Here is a 17,573-nt window from a genome sequence, read left to right as displayed (position 1 = left end):
TTCACCTTTTTCAGCCTCTAACAGGTTCTCTCCCATGGCACGTCCTGCATTTAGCTCCAGCCACACTGCAAAAATAGAACTAAAAATAAGTAAAAATTTTCTTGAAATGAGTGTATTTGTCTTTGATTTGAGCAGGTAAATTAGATTATTTGCCAATGGAATGAGATTTTTGCACTTAAAATGGGAAAAATTCATCTCCATCATCTTATTTCAAATGCAGTATATCTAATTATCTTATTTTAGGGGTAGAAATACTCGTTCCATTGGCAAATAATCTCATTTACCTGCTCAAATCAAGGACAAATACACTCATTTCAAGAAAATTTTACTTATTTTTAGTTCTATTTTTGCAGTGGCATCTTCCCGTCCTCCGTTTCTCCCCCACAGCACCATGTTGACGGTGATGAGCTTGGGATATTGAACCACGGACCTGTTAAAACTTCACAAGTTTCCCCCCCGGCCTGTCTGCTGCGTTCCTTGGCTTTCAAGAGCCTGTTTGTTCACTGGCATTCTCTGAGGCCCCCACAGAACAGCTTTATTCATACTGAGATTTAACTACTACTACTAATTAATAGACTTCTAGAAGCAGTCGGTTAGACTGGGTATCATTTTAAGGGTATATCAAAGGAAAGAGGGCTGAAAACAGGTTTATGTCATTAATTGGAAGCGAAAAAAAGTGCGAAAACCATCAAGTTTTCCTTCTACTTCACAATCATGCACTACTTTGTGTAGCATTTCCTCACAAAAAATGGCCACAAAATACATTTAGGATCATGGCTATATATTGATATACATATTTATATATACATATATATTTTTTAATAATTCAACCCCTTTTGAAAGAAGTTAGATGTGGAAACTCAAGTTAAAATAGCAGACACAGTAGAGTGACAAGCACGTTCAGAATAAATCTGGAGAGACAACCTGATCCTGAAGCCCAGCTGTGCATATTCACATTGGAGGCTCTTTAATTAAGCCAGTTTCATTAAAAAAAAAAAAAGATGCTCTAGGCTGTGTGTGTGTGTGTGTTTGTGTGGTCCCTGCATGCCAGTGTGAGCATATTGTGTAAGTGCACTCATGGTGCTATTTTAAATGTGGCGGACGTCTACCCTTTGCCTGCTGAGATTTCTTACATAAGTCCCAAAGAGGGGTTAAATGCGCACAGCCAGGCATGGTGTTCCCTGAAACATATACACGGGAAAATGGAGTCCAGGTCCTCTCCAGCAGCAGACCTGGACGCTGTGCCTCCATTTAGGCAACTGGTCGCAGGAGAAAAAGAAAAAGAGAGAGAGAGAGAGACGGGGCTAGAAGGAGAGTGGCAATCAAGATGACGCACTATGCTGCTGATGGATGGATCAGAAATAGCCTCTGTTAACAGAGTCCCTCCGAGTCGGCCAGGGGTGACTCTAAAAGCGTCTGGACGCGTGTCAGAAAACATCCTACCTGCTCAGCGTCGCAACTTCCGACCCGGATCGAGCTGATCGTTTTATGGCGAGGAGAAGGCGAATCTGCTCCATGATCGAGCCGGTTTGATTATCCCCGATTTGATTCCACCCATGTCTGCTTTGGGTAAAAGCGACGCAGGATCCGTGCGCTCTTCTTCTGGGGTTGTTTCTCTCCCCCTCTCCCTCTCTCTCTCTCGCTCGCTCGCTCCCTCTCTCTATCTCTCCCTCTCTCTTGAGGAAACGAGAAAGCACCTCGATTCGGTCACGCACTAAATCAAAAGCCAAAAGGTGAAAAAAGCGCAGCGCAGCGAACGCACTTTAGGTTGAACGTTTACGCAGACGCGTCTGTGGCGCATGGCGTGAAAATGGTGGCGTCGGGATCACCCGGCAGCTTCATGATCTGCGCGGCTCTGATGGAGTCGGTCAGGTGTGGAGCCTCTGGGCGGCGGAGGATGCTGTCGTCAGTCCAGCCCCTGTCAGCGCTGCCTCAGTCATTGCCACGGCGCGGGGGGGACGGACCTCCTCCTCCTCCTCCTGCTGCTCCTCCTGGCTGCCGGACCCTCAGCGTGGAGCAGAAACCTCCTTAATTATGCATTTACAAAAGTCAATCATGACGTATTAGTCTTACTCTTAGTCTGTGTCGGCTGTTTTATTTTATAATTCGGTTAATGCCGGGAATCTAAGTATTTTCTGGCTTTTTTTTTATTCTTATATAGCTATATAAGCTCTATTAAAAATACAGCGTTTATTCTTAATAATAAGGAAGAGTTGCCACGCGGACCTGTTGAATCATCAATGATAACACTGACTTTGATTAAATTAGCTTCTAATTCGTGATCTGCCATTTGCGTTAGTGGTGGAAATGTTGTCTCTTCTTTTTGGGATCCGAATCATTTGGCTCTGCTCTATCGGCTCCCAAATGGATCTTCGGTTTGTTGAATTTCTAGCTCCATATATCTGGCACAGCAACAAAGGTGACCACACTAAATGTACAACTATATATATATATATATATATATATATATATATATATATATATATATATATGAACGCTGGAGATAGGCACCCTGCGACCCCATGAGGGATTATGCGGATCAGAAAATGGATGTATATATATATATATATATATATATATATATATATATATATATATATATATATATATATATATATATATAGAGAGAGAGAGAGAGAGAGAGAGAGAGAGAGAGAGAGAGGACCAAATTAGCATGCTCAGGAAATTTGAGAAGTTAACAATTTGAGATTGATGTGCAGAAACCTATATGTATATTTCAGTAAAACACCAACAGACTATGAAAAACAGTATAAATGAGTGTATGTGATTGTAGGATTTGTTTGTGACAATTGAACAACTGTAATTTCAGTTTTTAATAATTATTTTCTAGTGCTCCTTTTAGATCTAAGACACATTTAAAGAACTAAGAACAGTTGTGGGCTGCACAGTGGCACAGTTTGCATGTTCTTCCTGTGTGTTCTCTCCGGGTACTCCAGCTTCCTCCCACAGTCCAAAAACTTGACTGTTAGGTTAATTGGCTTCTCTAAATTCTCCTTAGGTGTGAGTGTGTGTGAGAATGGCTGTTTATCCTGTTTGTATCTAGTGTTGTTCTGCGATAGACTGGCGACCTGTCCAGGGTGTACCCCGCCTCTTGTTGACAGCTGTAGATAGGCACCAGCACCCCTCCCGATCCCAATAGGGATAAGTGTGTTTGAAAATGGATGGATAATTTAATGTAACCCCAAACTCAGTATCTCAGAAAATTACAACACTGTGAAAAAGTCCAACATTGAAGACACCTGGTGCCATACTTTAATGAGCTAATTAACTCAAAACGGCCTTTAAATGGTCTTCAGTGGACTAAACGTGCAACGATACGAGGATCAAGTGACGGTGAGTCGAGAAGACTCGGCTCCTGTCGTTCAGCTAAAAGAACCGACACATCGACGCGGATCGGCCGCGAGCGGCACAGAGGCAGCAGTTTGGCCTCCGGCCTCTAGGCGGCGGCGTATCCGCGCACCGCAGGCGTCGTGAGTTCCTTTTTCGCCAAGATGTCGGTGTACGGGCCAGTGGTGAAAATCCATCCCGTCGTTCTCGCTTCGATCTGCGACTCGTACGAGCGAAGGAATGAGGGAGCGAGCCGGGTCATCGGAACCCTTCTGGGTAAGCTAAACCCGGGCCGAGACGTCCCTCTCTTTTCTCTCCCCGGCGGAGTGATATGGCGACGGAGCGGGCGGATGGATGAGCCGTTAGCATTAGCTCTGCTGCTAACACATGTTGTCTCGGCTCAGTCTGATTCAGATTCCCGTTCTGACTCGTTTCTGCCGTGTGTCTGTTTCAGGTACCATTGACAAGCACTCCATAGAGGTGACCAACTGCTTCTCCGTCCCCCACAACGAGTCTGAGGATGAGGTGAGCTGGTGAAACATCTGGGGACCGTCAGCTCCTGCTTACTGGCGTTAACACACCAGCAATTTCGGGTCTTTTCGTTTTTTCGTTTTTTTTTTCAAAATGGACATCTCAAAAAATTCAAATGAGTTTTGCAGTCCTGCAAAACAGAACCCGACTTCCCTGGTTTCAATAAAAGCAAATGGTTTGTGTTTTAGATTGTTGATATTGGGACTGACGTGTAACAGTTATTCAGCTAAATATACTGTATATTCTCATTATTCCATTGTTACAAACAGTAATTTACTTTCAGTTAAAGTAAATTAATTTATTTAAAAAATTTTAACGAAGTAAACATGCCAACACAATGGAAGTTGAATGAAATCTTTATTTTACTTATTTTCTTGTTTTTGTTTTTTCTTCCTACAAAAAAATCCAAATGTGGTTTGCGTTTGTTCTCAGTCCCCTTTATTATGATGCCTTAATTAAAAGCCAGCGCCGCCCATTGTTCTTGTAAATGACTCTGATTGTAGAAAACAAATTTGACGAAAGAGAAAATGCAAAGAGAAAGCACGACGTGGCCGATGCAGTCCTGACCGGCTGCCGTTGTTAAAAAATAAAATAAAAATAAAGATGAGAATAAATAAAAAAATCTGTACAATGGTTACAGGTTTTACACCCGAAGGTCCAAACCTTTTTCTGTGTTTTTGTGACGTAGCTGGAGTGCTGCGCTTGCTTCCATATCCAAATTGCTCTTGTGTATGATATGTATTTATTAGGGCTGTCAGTTTTAACGCATTAAGTTTGTTAGACTTTAACGACAAAAAAAATGCACACGTTAATCACACGTCAAAACACACACACACACAATCCCCTAATGTTTTTTCCCCAGTAGAGACTGTAGCAAACCAGAGCGGCGCTCACTGTTGCCCAGTCCGCTTATTATATGTGACTTTGGGCTTTTGGGGAAATAAACAGCGTGCAAAAAAAGACGAAGAAACTGTTGTTGGTGTGAAAGTTCAGGATTAGATGTGTGTGAGAGAGTGGGAAAAAAATCAATAAGAAAACTTGCGACTTTATTAAAATCCATAATGTATTCATTTTTATGACGCGTAATACCATTATTTGGCATTAAAATGGGTATTTATTTACACATTTGTTTACACATGGAGATATGATTGGCGATTTAACCATTATTGGCCAGAGTTTAACATTTTATGGCACCAGGATGTTTTCTTTACAATTCTGAAGTGCTCGAAAAATAAAAATATTTTTTTTTTTGTACAAAGATGTTTTTTTTTTTTTGCTAGTGTCATTTATTGCATAATTGCATTTTAAGAAAGCCCAAATAGGCTTTTACACTTTCAGAAATAAAAAGATAACATATGCGATTAATTTGCGATTGGTCTCGAGTTAACTATGGAGATCATGTGATTAATCGCTATTCAAATTGACAGCTCTAGTATTTATTATTATTATTTAGCAAACTCAAATCAGCAGTTGAGTCGTTCCTTTGCTGCACGTTTTTAGGCATGCCTCAGCAAATGGTTACGTATTATTTTGGGGAATCGTAAGTACGCCTGCAGTATTTATACTAGTGATTTTTCTAATGTCTAGCAGCCCTAATTGCCAGATTACAATCAAATCAAAGGCCGTTCTGCTTTTGTGGACATGTGCAGATGCTGTGCAGCCAGAAACCTTCTCCCAGTGTTTGCAGCAGAGCCGCTGCACACTTTTCATGTTCACTTCAAACAGCAGGAGCTCACTCTGCTGTTTGAAGTGGAGCCTGGAGTGAGTGCTGCAAAGTCCAGATGTGCAGTCAGAGTTTATGTCTGTGTCTGCAGGTGGCTGTGGACATGGAGTTTGCCAAGAACATGTACGAGCTTCACAAGAGGGTGTCGCCCACAGAGGTCATCATCGGATGGTGAGTCGGCGGTGCCTAAAAAGTGTCTTTTAGTTTTTAATACTACGGCGGCGACGGGTCCACAGCAGACTGACTTCCCTCCTCGCAGGTACGCCACGGGCTTTGATATCACCGAGCACTCCGTGCTCATCCACGAGTACTACAGCCGAGAGGCCACCAACCCCATCCACCTGACCGTGGACAGCGCGCTGCAGAGCGGCAAGATGAGCATCCGCGCCTACGTCAGGTGACCTGCTCTGTCCGTATGTGTGTGTGTGTGTGTGTGTGTGTGCCTTCAGGCTCAGGATGACCTTCTGGAATGTCTGTTTGTCTCCTTCAGTGCCCAGATGGGTGTGCCAGGAAAGACGGTCGGTGTCATGTTCACCCCACTCACTATCAAGTACATCTACTACGACACTGAGAGGATAGGCGGTAAGGGTGCAGAGGAGGCCGTTTCCACCCATAAACGTTCATATGTCCGGCTTTTAACGGCGCCTTTCACGTGGTTTGTTTAATGGGTCAAAGCAGACCGTCACCAAACTGCTGAAATCAGGCGTTTGTAAAAGCTTTTTATGTTTTTTTTTTTCCTAATGTAGAAAACGTGTTTGGGATCATTTTCCCGTTTCCTTTTTTTTCCACTAATTCCACTCAAAAAGTGAAACTTGTATATTCTATTAACTCATTACACACAGACTGATATATTTCAAGTGTTTATTTCTTTTAATTTTGATTATTCTAACTTACAACTATTGAAAAGACCAAATTCATGATCTGAGAAAATTAGGATATTGTGAAAAGGTCCAATAGGTGCCACGCACTAATCAGCTAATTAACTCAAAGCTCCTGAAAAGGCCTTTAAATGGTCCCTCAGTCTAGTTCTGTAGGCGACACAGTCATAGGGAAGACTGCTGACTGGACAGTTGGACTTGGCACCAAAGCTACCAGAACCGGAGGACCTTGGTGCTCCTTTTCTTAATTGGCCAGCAAACTCGCCTGACCTTATCCTCGTAGAAAATCTATGGAGTATTTTGAAGAGGAAGATGAGATACACCAGACCTAACAATGCTGAAGAGCTGAAGGCCTCTATCAGAGCAACCTGGGCTCTCATAACACCTGAGCAGAGCTACACACCGATGGACTCCATACCACGCCGCATTGATGCAATAATCCAGGGAAAAGGAGCCTTGACTAAAGTACTGAGTGCTGGACATGCTTATACTTTACATGTTAATACTTTACATGCTAATACTTTACATGCTAATACTTTACATGCTAATACTTTACATGCTCATACTTTACATGCTCATACTTTACATGCTCATATTTTACATGCTCATATTTTACATGCTCATATTTTACATGTTAATACTTTACATGTTAATACATTACATGCTAATACTTTACATGCTCATATTTTACATGCTCATATTTTACATGCTCATACTTTACATGCTCATACTTTACATGCTCATACTTTACATGCTCATACTTTACATGTTAATACTTTACATGTTAATACATTACATGCTCATATTTTACATGCTAATACTTTACATGCTAATACTTTACATGCTAATACTTTACATGCTAATACTTTACATGCTAATACTTTACATGCTAATACTTTACATGCTCATATTTTACATGCTCATACTTTACATGTTAATACTTTACATGCTCATACTTTACATGCTCATACTTTACATGCTCATACTTTACATGTTAATACTTTACATGCTCATACTTTACATGCTTATACTTTACATGCTCATATTTTACATGCTCATATTTTACATGCTCATATTTTACATGCTCATACTTTACATGCTCATACTTTACATGCTCATACTTTACATGCTCATACTTTACATGTTAATACTTAACATGCTCATACTTAACATGCTCATACTTTACATGCTCATACTTTACATGCTCATACTTTACATGTTAATACTTTACATGTTAATACTTTACATGTTAATACTTCACATGCTCATACTTCACATGCTCATACTTTACATGCTCATACTTTACATGCTCATACTTTACATGTTAATACTTTACATGCTCATACTTTACATGCTCATACTTTACATGCTCATATTTTACATGCTCATACTTTGCATGTTAATACTTAACATGCTCATACTTTACATGCTCATACTTTACATGCTCATACTTTACATGTTAATACTTTACATGTTAATACTTTACATGCTCATACTTTACATGCTCATACTTTACATGCTCATACTTTACATGTTAATACTTTACATGCTCATACTTTACATGCTCATACTTTACATGCTCATACTTTACATGCTCATACTTTACATGCTCATACTTTACATGTTAATACTGGTGGCCAACATTTCTGGGAATCTATTTTGTTTTGTCTTAAGTAATATTCTAATTTTCTGAGTTTGGGTTTTTCATTAGCTGTCAGTTATAATCATCAAAATAAAAAAAAAAATACTTGAAACATATCGGTTTGTGTGTAATAAATGAATATAATATACTAGTTTCACTTTGAATGGAAGTACTGATTAAAAAATAATCAGCTTTTTCATGATATTCTAATTATATGACCAGCCCATGTACATTGTGGACTGATTTTTATTTAGTTATTTTTTTTTTTGAGTCCAATGAGACCAAAGTTGTCATTTTTAGACTCTATACCACAAAACAAGTATTTGAGACTTGTGTGGCATTTCTCAAGCATGGTGGTGGGAGCATCATGCTGTGGGGCGTAACTCCAGATTCTCAAAGTTCTCCTCCAATCTCCCAAACCCACATCAACACTGACTTTGGAACGGGCCCACCAGAACCTAGACGCCAGGTCCAAGTCACGAAATGAAGAAACTCAGCTGAACTCCGGCGTGTAATGACATTTTTTTTGCGTCGCAGTGGATCTTCTCCAGAGAACTCGTCTGACGCCCAGCCGTACCAAGGGGCTGACCTCAGACCTGTCCCAGGTGGGGTGCGCTGCGTCGCGGATACAGGACATGCTGACCACGGTGCTGGCGTACATCGAGGATGTGCTGGTGAGTGGCGCCGCCGGGCTCCGGCCTGAACGCCTGCTAGACGTAAAAGTCTGACCGTAATCCTGGATCTGTGTGTCTCAGTCCGGCAAGGCGACGGCAGACAACAGCGTTGGCCGGTTCCTCATGGACCTGGTCAACAAGGTGCCGACCATCTCTGCAGAGGACTTTGAGAACATGCTCAACTCCAACATCAACGTAAGTGCTCCTCAAAGATCTGCTCAGCTGCATTTTTACATGATTTGGCTCCACAGGCACCGCTTTTTATTTAGGGAAAATTATTACAGACAAGTTAAAATCTTCTTTCAGTTGAAAATATTAAGTATAAGACAAATTATTTGTCTTTCACTCACTACATTTTTTTTTTACATTCTCTTTAATTTCATAGCAAATGGGTCCACAACTATCCAATGACATAAATGCAGACTTTCGTGCAAAAACTCCACTATTTGTTTATTAGAATTGGTTGAACACAGCCAGCGTTTTAAAAGAAAGACCGACCAAAATGCTGCTGTCATTGCTGAGAAAAGGCATAAAAAAATAAAAAGCCAGTCAATTCTAAGAGATTTTGAAAACTGGATGACCAGATTTTTATTTGGCAAATGTGCAAAACTATTAAGTTTTGCATCTATTTGCATATTCTCTGTCCAACAGAAAATCTGAATCATTTAATTAAAGTATTTCATGCAGATATTTTGTGGAGAAGGTAAAAAAATAGAATTTATATATATATATATATATATATATATATATATATATAGATATATATATATATATATATATATATATATATAGATATAGATATATATATAGATATATATATAGATATAGATATAGATAGATAATTAAAACAAATCCTTTTTTTTTCGTGGCCCTGATGTATTTTTGACTTAGTTTTGGCCCAAGTGAAGGAAAGTTTGGACAGCCCTGGTCTCGGCCTTTCTCCCTGCGTCACAGTAAAATGCTTCCTGGTTGTAATCTAAAGAAATGCTTTGTGTTTGCAGGACCTGCTGATGGTGACCTACCTGTCTAACCTGACCCAAGCACAGATCGCTCTGAATGAGAAGCTGGTGCTGCTCTGAGGAAACATCTTTCGAGTCCTATTTAAGTTTTGATTCGTACTTTTTCTTTCAGCTGAGATGAATAAAGGTGTTCCACAGTCAGAACGGAGTTGATCTCTTTTCTTCAGCGACGCCTCCTTTTTTAAAAACATTGCAGGATTTTCGCACATAGCTGCTGAGCTTTAAAAGGACACATGGTGTTCCAGATGTAATCACGCTTTTTCCATTTCCGTTCCCCAGGTTTAGTGATTTCAGATTTTGTTTGGCTTGACTCTGGATTCCATGCAACTGCTTTTATCATCAGAAACTGACTTTTTCTCACCTTCTTTTTGTCTAATTAAAAAAAAAAAAGTACAGCCGCTCCGCTCTGCCGGTAAAAAAAACTGCGTGTTTCCTACGCAGTCTGGAAAATGATTGAATCGGAAGGGTCAATAAAAAAAAGAACAAAGTTCTATTGAACTTTATATGACAAAAGTTCAATAGAACTTTTATCATAAAGGTTAATACTACAGTCGTTACATCCTCCCAACCAATCACAACGGAGATCCAGGAATGCCCATCCACTAAGCTCCGCCCCCTTCAAAGAGATCAGGGAGCACGTGCTTTATATTTTAAAACCGTGTAGTTTTGGTAAAAAGTTGGTTGAATAAAAGGTTGAGTTTTAATTCAGTGTTTGTGTTCTTTAAAAATAAATCATTAAGCAACAGTATAAACATTCATCTGTGCGCACTCCATCATTCATTCATCTGCTGTCCACTGTTTTATCTGCAACTAATCTTTTCCTCCAGGTTTCAGCATCTAACTACGGTAGCGATATCGACAGTAAACTTTTGCATTTGTACAACTGACTGATGAGGATTGGGAACAAAGGAAAATTTAATCTGGAGCGTTGACATGAATGTGTGGAAAGCTTGTATTAAATTCTAGTAGATTAGCTGAAAAAACCTGGAATAAACCCGGGGTGTCAAACTCATTTCTGTACTGGGCCACTTTGACCTCATGGAGTAATTAAAGGGGTTCATTACACATTTATAGATGATACTTTTGATTTAATCATTTAATTTCACAGAAATATAAAAGATGTACAGTAAGAATAAATAAAGTAGCACATTTAAGACCAGTTTATCTGCAAAAAAAATAAAGTTCATATTGGTGTGTTACACTTAAAACTGATAAATCTGCATCACTTTTTCTAAAAATCCACTTATTTAAACTTGCTTTTCCCTATTATGATTTTTCGTATTTTAATTTTTTTTGTTTTGTTTTGTTTTGAAAAGCGTCTGTGTCCAGAAAAACGCTTTTTAAGTTTTTTAATTTCTGGGTAGGTTTTAATGTATTGAGGGAAAAGTGGCCTCTAGTGGCAGCATGCTGTTACTACACATTCTAAATAAAAAACAATCAACATCGCTACAGGAGGCACAGTTTTAGCCACTTTATACAATTTAAAAGAATATATGCCTCTATGACATAAGCCTTTTTTATTGGCTCCTTGAGTTTGACACGTGCAACAGATTAAAAAGTATTAAAGCTCAAACCATGAAAGCGCCTTCCAGAGGTAAATACTTTATTTGCCGGCCAATGGCCTAGATAAAAACAAATAAATCTGCCAGAATCTAACTTGATAGTCTTGGAGGGAATATTTCTCTCTTTTTCTTGTATTTATGCCTAAATGGGTCAAAGTAGTTTTGAAAGAGGGTGACGTAGTACAATATATTTCACAGACCAAACGCCAAACAAAGCAGATGTGTTTAACCGTGATTTTTAATCTGAGCCGGTTATTAAATTCTACATAAATATACATTTTACAATCAGAAGCAGAGGTACGTTTTTTTTTTTTTTTTTTGTGGGTGTTTTGTTTTTTTAAAGCTGGGAATCCTGAGTTACAAGTGCAGCATAGTGCAAAGGGTTTTAAGGTCACGTCTAAAGGCTCCATCCGGGCGGAGCAGCGGATGAAGCTGCTGGTTGATCTGCGGGCTTTTTAAACTGCGGTCCTCAGTCCTCCTTTTTCTTTCCTTTGCTCTGAGACTTCAGGATCTTCTCCACGGCCGCGTAGCTCTTCACCGCGGCGTCGTACACGGAGTCCCCCGTGGACCTGGCGACGGCCGCCGCCTGCTCCGGGTAGTAGAGGGAGGCGCTCAGGGTGACCAAGCCCGCCGGGTACAGGACCTTCTTAACCCGGGATCCTCTGGCCAGGAAGAGGCCGACGACTCCGGCGACACCGATGATTCCCGCCCGGGGGTAGAAGTCCTTGGGGGGGTTCTGCAGATAGGCGTACGCGTCGCTCCCGAACCGGACGACCCTCTGAACTCCGGGCCGGATCTGAGCGTACGTTCCCTGACACCAGGTCGCGTACGGCTCCGCTAACTTCCGGACGGTGGCCACGGTCTCCTCCAGCTGGCCCGCTTCGGGCTCCTCGTGGCGGGCGGTCGGCGGAGGAGGAGGGGGGCCGGTGTACAGCGACAGCTCCTCCAGCTTCACCGGGGACGCGGCGTCCGCCTCGCCGTCCGCGTCGGCCGCAAACACGGCGAACGGCAGGAGACTCGAGGCGCCCGGCATGACTCTACCTGTCACCTTCAACATGATCCAGGAGGACCATATGCGCGCGCTGGCTACGGAGTCCGCCGAGGGACAAGACGCACTGACGTCGCGTTTTTTTTTTTCTAGCGCGACAGAAAAAAAGAACTGACTATCCGCAGTGATGCTTAAATATATATACCTTTATAAACTGTTTTCCTCTCACATGCTAAGTTATTTTCACTAAGCTTATAGTTTATTTGGTTTGGAAGAAACGCTGCAAAATGTGTGCACATAACGATAAGGTTTCAAGAGTACCAACTGTTTAAACAATTAGTCTCTTACTAACCAGACATTGACTTTCTTTACAATCTATTTTATAAGCAAGGCTCCGTTTTTAAATATTTTAAAAATAACAGGAGACAATTAACAAAACAAACAAAACAAAAAACTCATAATAAAAATAGAAAGCAAGCCATCTTCTATAAGATCAGAATATAAAAATATAAAACTGCTAAGAAATTGCTTTTCTTTGGATGTGACATTTTAATAAAACATCCGTAAAGAGAGCTGCATTAATATAGTACAAGCAACAAACAAACCCAAGCTTTCTGTAATAACTAGCTAATTAGCTTGTTTGTGGTTGGCCATTTGAGAGAATGAGATTTAAAATTAAAATAAAGCCAACTGCTCCAATAATCATAATAAGTGTGTTCCAGTCCTCTGCAAACTTTGCAGAAAATGAAGACTGACACAACAAACCTTTCATGGAATAAAGCAATGTTTTATCATGGAGCACTTCTTGCATGGTCAAATCGTTTTTCTACTTATTGACTACTGAGAGGACGTATCCCACGAACAAACCTCACAAACGTTTACATGTTTTGACAATGTGTTCCAAGTTCAACATGTTTTTTCTAATACTGAAGAAGAATGCTACACCACTTATTTCTAACATTTTAGAATAGTGATTGCAATGCAGCTAAATTAGCCTGCGTTAGATCATGAATAACATATACAGGATACTGTAGAGCAGCGTCATAATACCTGCCTACGTATAAAAGCCCTCTGAAGTTGCATTTTTGAATTTCTTAAACAGAAGAGTTATATAAACACACAATTTATGTATTTGTATTTATGTATGTATTATTGTGTGTTTTATTTATTTATTTTATTTTTTTCAAAGGAATGCCCATTTGTTTTTTTAGCATGTCCTATTTACGTTTATAGAGGCGTGATTAAATTAAACATAAACATTTGAAAAACATACTTTACACCGTTTTTAAGTGGGACTGACATTCATTTTCTCTTTCCAGGTCAACGTCTCCGGTTACCATGGCAGCCTGAACGTCTCCATGGAGACAGAAAACATCGACGCCAACGGTCCGAACCTGCTAACTCGGTGGTCACTGGCTTCTCAACGTCAAATGTAATTTTTACCGTTCGGTTTTAAGCACCGGTGGTTAGCTAATCAAGCATATTAATTGTAGCAGCTGCGGTTGTGAGGCCGGTTTTTTCTTTATTTTATTTAACTGTTATGGAATGTCTGGGAGTATCATCTGGCCTAGACCTACAGGCTCTGTCTGCACTGCTGTCTACTCAGCAGGAGGATGAGGAGGAGGAGGACTTAAAAGTAAGACTTACTAACTCCATAAAGAGTACACGTTCATTTAAAATAAATAGGCTTTTTGTATACAATTAGTTCATATATTACTTAAAAGTGTGGGTGCAGTAGATTTGGCCTAATATATTGGGTTTATATTTCAGCAGAATGCAAGAGCCTGCTCACACCTTGGTCCTGGACACATTGGGCCCCCACCCAAAAAAGATAAAGAAGGTATGTTGACTAGTTTGTCTCCCTTACATTTATTTTGATAAACATTTTTAAAACCCAAAACCGACTTTGAATATTTGTTTGCTGATCCAGTGTCTACTACTGCTTACACAAAGACCAACAGTAAAGACATCTGGAGTGAGGAGGAGGTGGTTGAGGGCTCCCAGTATGACAATCTGACTGACCCACGACCACAACCTGAGTAAGGACGAGTGTGTGTGTGTTTATATATATATATAAAGAACCGTATGTATGTATGTATGTATGTATGTATGTATGTATGTATATATATATATATATATATATATATATATATATATATATATATATATATATATATATATATATATATATATATATATATATATGTGTGTGTGTGTGTATGTATGTGTGTGTATATATGTATGTGTGTGTATATAGGTATATATGTATGTATGTATATCTATATATATATATCTATATATATATATATATATATATATATATATATATATGTGTGTGTGTGTGTGTGTATGTATATGTATATATGTACTGTTTGCCATTTTCATGCGTAATCTGATGTTACTGTGTGCAGGTATGAAATCATGTTGAAGCAGAATGTGGGAACACAGGATTTGTTCCTTGGTTTAAGTGGGAAGGACCCATCTTCAATGTGCTGTGAAGCCATGCTGGTAATTTATAAAGCAAATTGTTTTTTTTTATATATATATACTGGAGACCCCACAGGGACAATAGTTGTATTCAATTTAAATTATTGGGTGGGTTTAAAACATTAAAGGCTAAGGAATAAGGAGCTATGTTATCATTAGGAAATCCAGACATTGTGACCTTATCGTCAAATACGGCGATGACAATACATATCGCTAGCAATTAACCCACACTTTTCTCACTAGTCACATTCTTTTTCATCTACACAGTATCCCCAGCACTACTCCTGGGCTTAAGGAGCTGCGTCACCATAATCAAAGGCAAATAAATACCTAGATGACCGAGAAAGTTAGTTCTTTCTTTCTCTGTCAATACAGAATACAGATATAAACAGGAAATATTTAAGATATCAAAAGGCAAATAAATTATTTTATTTTCTAGGTCTTAAAGCAAGTGATGAGCTCTATAAAGGACATTTAATACCTTGTTTCCTTATTTAATTCCTGTAGTACAGCAAATGTGTGATAGAATAAGATAAAGCTATAGAAATGTAGGTAAGTCTTTAAATAGTGTAATAATAATAATAATAATAATAATAATAATAATAATAATAATCTTACTAATTTACAATAGTTTATGAAAGATTCAGATTTTTTTTCCCCTTTAGGTGAAAATAAAACTACCTGACACAGAGGCAACAGATGTCTTCTTGGATATAAAAGAGAAGTTCCTGGATCTGCGGACACCAAAGTAGTAAGAAATACTTTGAAAATCTTGTCTTTCATTTCTGATCTCGTAATGAGAAGCTAAGGTTCAGAGTGAGAGTTCGCCTCTTCAGACATTTCATTTTCACATTTCAGTCGGTGTCTCACATCGTGACCTGAGCTTTGATTACAACTTCAACCAGCTCTTAACATCCTCCTCAACCACTTCACATCACACCCACTCCCTCTTTGTCTCTTTCACCTGTCTCTTCTTTCTTTTCTTCTCTCTTTTTTTTAGTAAACTTGGCCTACATCTGCCCCATCCCATCCAGAGTCAAGAGGGCAGAGCTCAGTTCTTTAGCGACAGAAAGGAACTGGAGGTGACCCTGCTGATGAAGCGACCCATGGACTTTGTCAACATGCAGTAAAAGAAGAATAAAATAAGTCCTTTCCACTTAAAAAAAAAGCAAACATCTTGGTCGGAACTTTAAGATTATACATACTGACTTGTTTAGTGCCTAAAAAAATCAACGATGGAAGTAAATCTCATGTATTGCTGTGAATGTTAAAACAAACCCACACTTTTTTTTCATTTGCCATCTCTGACTTCATGAAGAAAAGTTCTAATAAATGTTTTATTCAATACTAAACGTATTTTTATTGCCTTTAGAAAATGTTATATAATCTTTATTTTGTTTTCTTAAAAGCATTTACTTTTAAAGTAGTGGGATGTGACAAAACATTTCCATGTTGGTATTTCATAAGCAACAGTAGAAATGGTACAAATTTGTGTCAGCAAGTAAAAACATGTCTGAAGAAAATATAAATATTTAAATAAAATAATGGTTATTGGTTATTTAGGTAGCCTAATACTGGTTTATCTATTGGGCAAGGGAACACTTTTATTGTTGCGTAGTTTAGAAGTTGGACCCGATTAGCTTAAAGCAAAACAGCTACGTATAGAAAAATAAGAACGAGAATTTAACATCAAAATAAAATAAAATAAACTTTTACCATAAGATGGTGCAATGGAGTATTGTACAAGAGCAGAGTTTCCCAACCTTTTCAGCTTCAGATCCTGTTTGCAAGAGCGAAAGCAGAGGCTGCCAACATACACCCTCTTTAATAGCCTACAAAAGTATTCAGGACCTTTTTCAAATTTTTTTTTTCTGGTTACAACGTCTTGCTCTCATATGTTTTATTAGAGTTTTATGGAAAAGGCCAGGACAAAGTAGGGCATAACTGTCAAGTGAAAGAAAAAATATAGCAAAGTTTTTAAATGCTTCTTTTTTAAAGAAAAAAAAAAAGAAATACATTCCCTCTGATTCAATACCCACCAAGTAATGTCTCTAAAAGGTTTGCAAAAAATTAAAACAGAGATTTTCAGCAATTTATTAAGTGGTAGCTTGATGGGGTCCACTGACATTCTTCAATCAAATGAAGAACAATCAAAATGCATACGAGAAATTCAGGAGCTTTATTAGTTAGGATGGGTACAGGTGCGCCACAGTGGACATAAAAACTAAATAAATATATGTTGCATATATATATATATATATATATATATATATATATATATATATATATATATATATATATATACCCACCAAGTAATGTCTCTAAATGCTTTGCAGAAATTAAGACAGACATTTTTAGCAATGCAAATAGTTTATTAAGTGGTAGCTAGATGGGGTCCACTGACATGTTTGGGATAGCACACAACAATCAAAATGCATACGAGAAATTCAGGAGCTTTATTAGGTTAGGATGGGTACAGGTGCGCCACAGTGGACTAAATAAATATATGTTGCATATATATATATATATATATATATATATATATATATATATATATATATATATATATATATATATATATACTACTGTGTGCAGAAGGTCTTCATCCAGTAAAGACCCATGTGTGGTAGGGATGCCTGTTGCCCCCATGGTGGCATCACTGGATGGGATATGGTCCTGTGGGAATTGGCCCTTACAGCTCTATAAATAATTATAAGAAAT

The 17,573-nt window shown here is 38.8% G+C and overlaps 3 protein-coding genes across 5 annotated transcripts; 2 read left to right on the top strand and 1 right to left on the bottom strand.

The window, feature by feature from the left end:
* The first annotated feature begins 3,478 nt into the window (after positions 1-3,478).
* On the top strand, positions 3,479-9,956 carry LOC105915965 (eukaryotic translation initiation factor 3, subunit F). The gene is made up of 8 exons (XM_012850257.3): positions 3,479-3,624; positions 3,803-3,873; positions 5,694-5,773; positions 5,862-5,999; positions 6,093-6,184; positions 8,660-8,796; positions 8,878-8,991; positions 9,798-9,956. The coding sequence occupies exons 1-8, from the start codon at positions 3,513-3,515 to the stop codon at positions 9,873-9,875; spliced, it is 822 nt and encodes a 273-aa protein (XP_012705711.1). The 5' UTR covers positions 3,479-3,512; the 3' UTR covers positions 9,876-9,956.
* Positions 9,957-11,597: 1,641 nt separating this feature from the next.
* On the bottom strand, positions 11,598-12,493 carry LOC105915967 (MICOS complex subunit MIC26). The gene has a single exon (XM_012850260.3). The coding sequence runs from the start codon at positions 12,432-12,434 to the stop codon at positions 11,847-11,849; it is 588 nt and encodes a 195-aa protein (XP_012705714.2). The 5' UTR covers positions 12,435-12,493; the 3' UTR covers positions 11,598-11,846.
* A 175-nt stretch (positions 12,494-12,668) lies between these two features.
* dnaaf6 (dynein axonemal assembly factor 6) lies at positions 12,669-16,144 on the top strand. 3 transcript variants are annotated; one of them, XM_021309394.2, is made up of 6 exons: positions 12,669-14,001; positions 14,136-14,205; positions 14,296-14,404; positions 14,777-14,873; positions 15,518-15,600; positions 15,853-16,144. In XM_021309394.2, the coding sequence occupies exons 1-6, from the start codon at positions 13,906-13,908 to the stop codon at positions 15,980-15,982; spliced, it is 585 nt and encodes a 194-aa protein (XP_021165069.2). In that variant the 5' UTR covers positions 12,669-13,905; the 3' UTR covers positions 15,983-16,144. The 3 variants fall into 3 exon arrangements, with proteins under 3 accessions (XP_021165069.2, XP_012705713.2, XP_012705712.2); XM_012850259.3 differs by having other exon boundaries at positions 12,712-14,001; positions 14,139-14,205; positions 15,518-15,603; XM_012850258.3 differs by having other exon boundaries at positions 12,715-14,001; positions 15,518-15,603.
* Positions 16,145-17,573: the final 1,429 nt, after the last annotated feature.

The sequence above is a fragment of the Fundulus heteroclitus genome, chromosome 6, assembly GCF_011125445.2.
Source record: "Fundulus heteroclitus isolate FHET01 chromosome 6, MU-UCD_Fhet_4.1, whole genome shotgun sequence".
Classification (NCBI taxonomy): Eukaryota; Metazoa; Chordata; class Actinopteri; order Cyprinodontiformes; family Fundulidae; genus Fundulus; species Fundulus heteroclitus.
The sequence above is the reverse complement of the archived record's forward strand: the minus strand, read 5'-3'. Positions and strand labels throughout refer to the sequence as shown.

What these genes read in the sequence shown, in the direction of transcription:
- LOC105915965 (XM_012850257.3), top strand. Translation starts at nt 3,513, where the DNA reads ATGTCGGTGTACGGGCCAGTGGTGAAAATCCATCCCGTCGTTCTCGCT. An exon ending in GGTCATCGGAACCCTTCTGG is followed by an intron (nt 3,625 to 3,802) that starts GTAAGCTAAACC and finishes TGTCTGTTTCAG; the next exon opens with GTACCATTGACAAGCACTCC. An exon ending in ACAACGAGTCTGAGGATGAG is followed by an intron (nt 3,874 to 5,693) that starts GTGAGCTGGTGA and finishes CTGTGTCTGCAG; the next exon opens with GTGGCTGTGGACATGGAGTT.
- LOC105915967 (XM_012850260.3), bottom strand. Translation starts at nt 12,434, where the DNA reads ATGTTGAAGGTGACAGGTAGAGTCATGCCGGGCGCCTCGAGTCTCCTG.
- dnaaf6 (XM_012850258.3), top strand. Translation starts at nt 13,906, where the DNA reads ATGGAATGTCTGGGAGTATCATCTGGCCTAGACCTACAGGCTCTGTCT. An exon ending in ACCCAAAAAAGATAAAGAAG is followed by an intron (nt 14,206 to 14,295) that starts GTATGTTGACTA and finishes TTGCTGATCCAG; the next exon opens with TGTCTACTACTGCTTACACA. An exon ending in GATCTGCGGACACCAAAGTA is followed by an intron (nt 15,604 to 15,852) that starts GTAAGAAATACT and finishes TCTTTTTTTTAG; the next exon opens with TAAACTTGGCCTACATCTGC.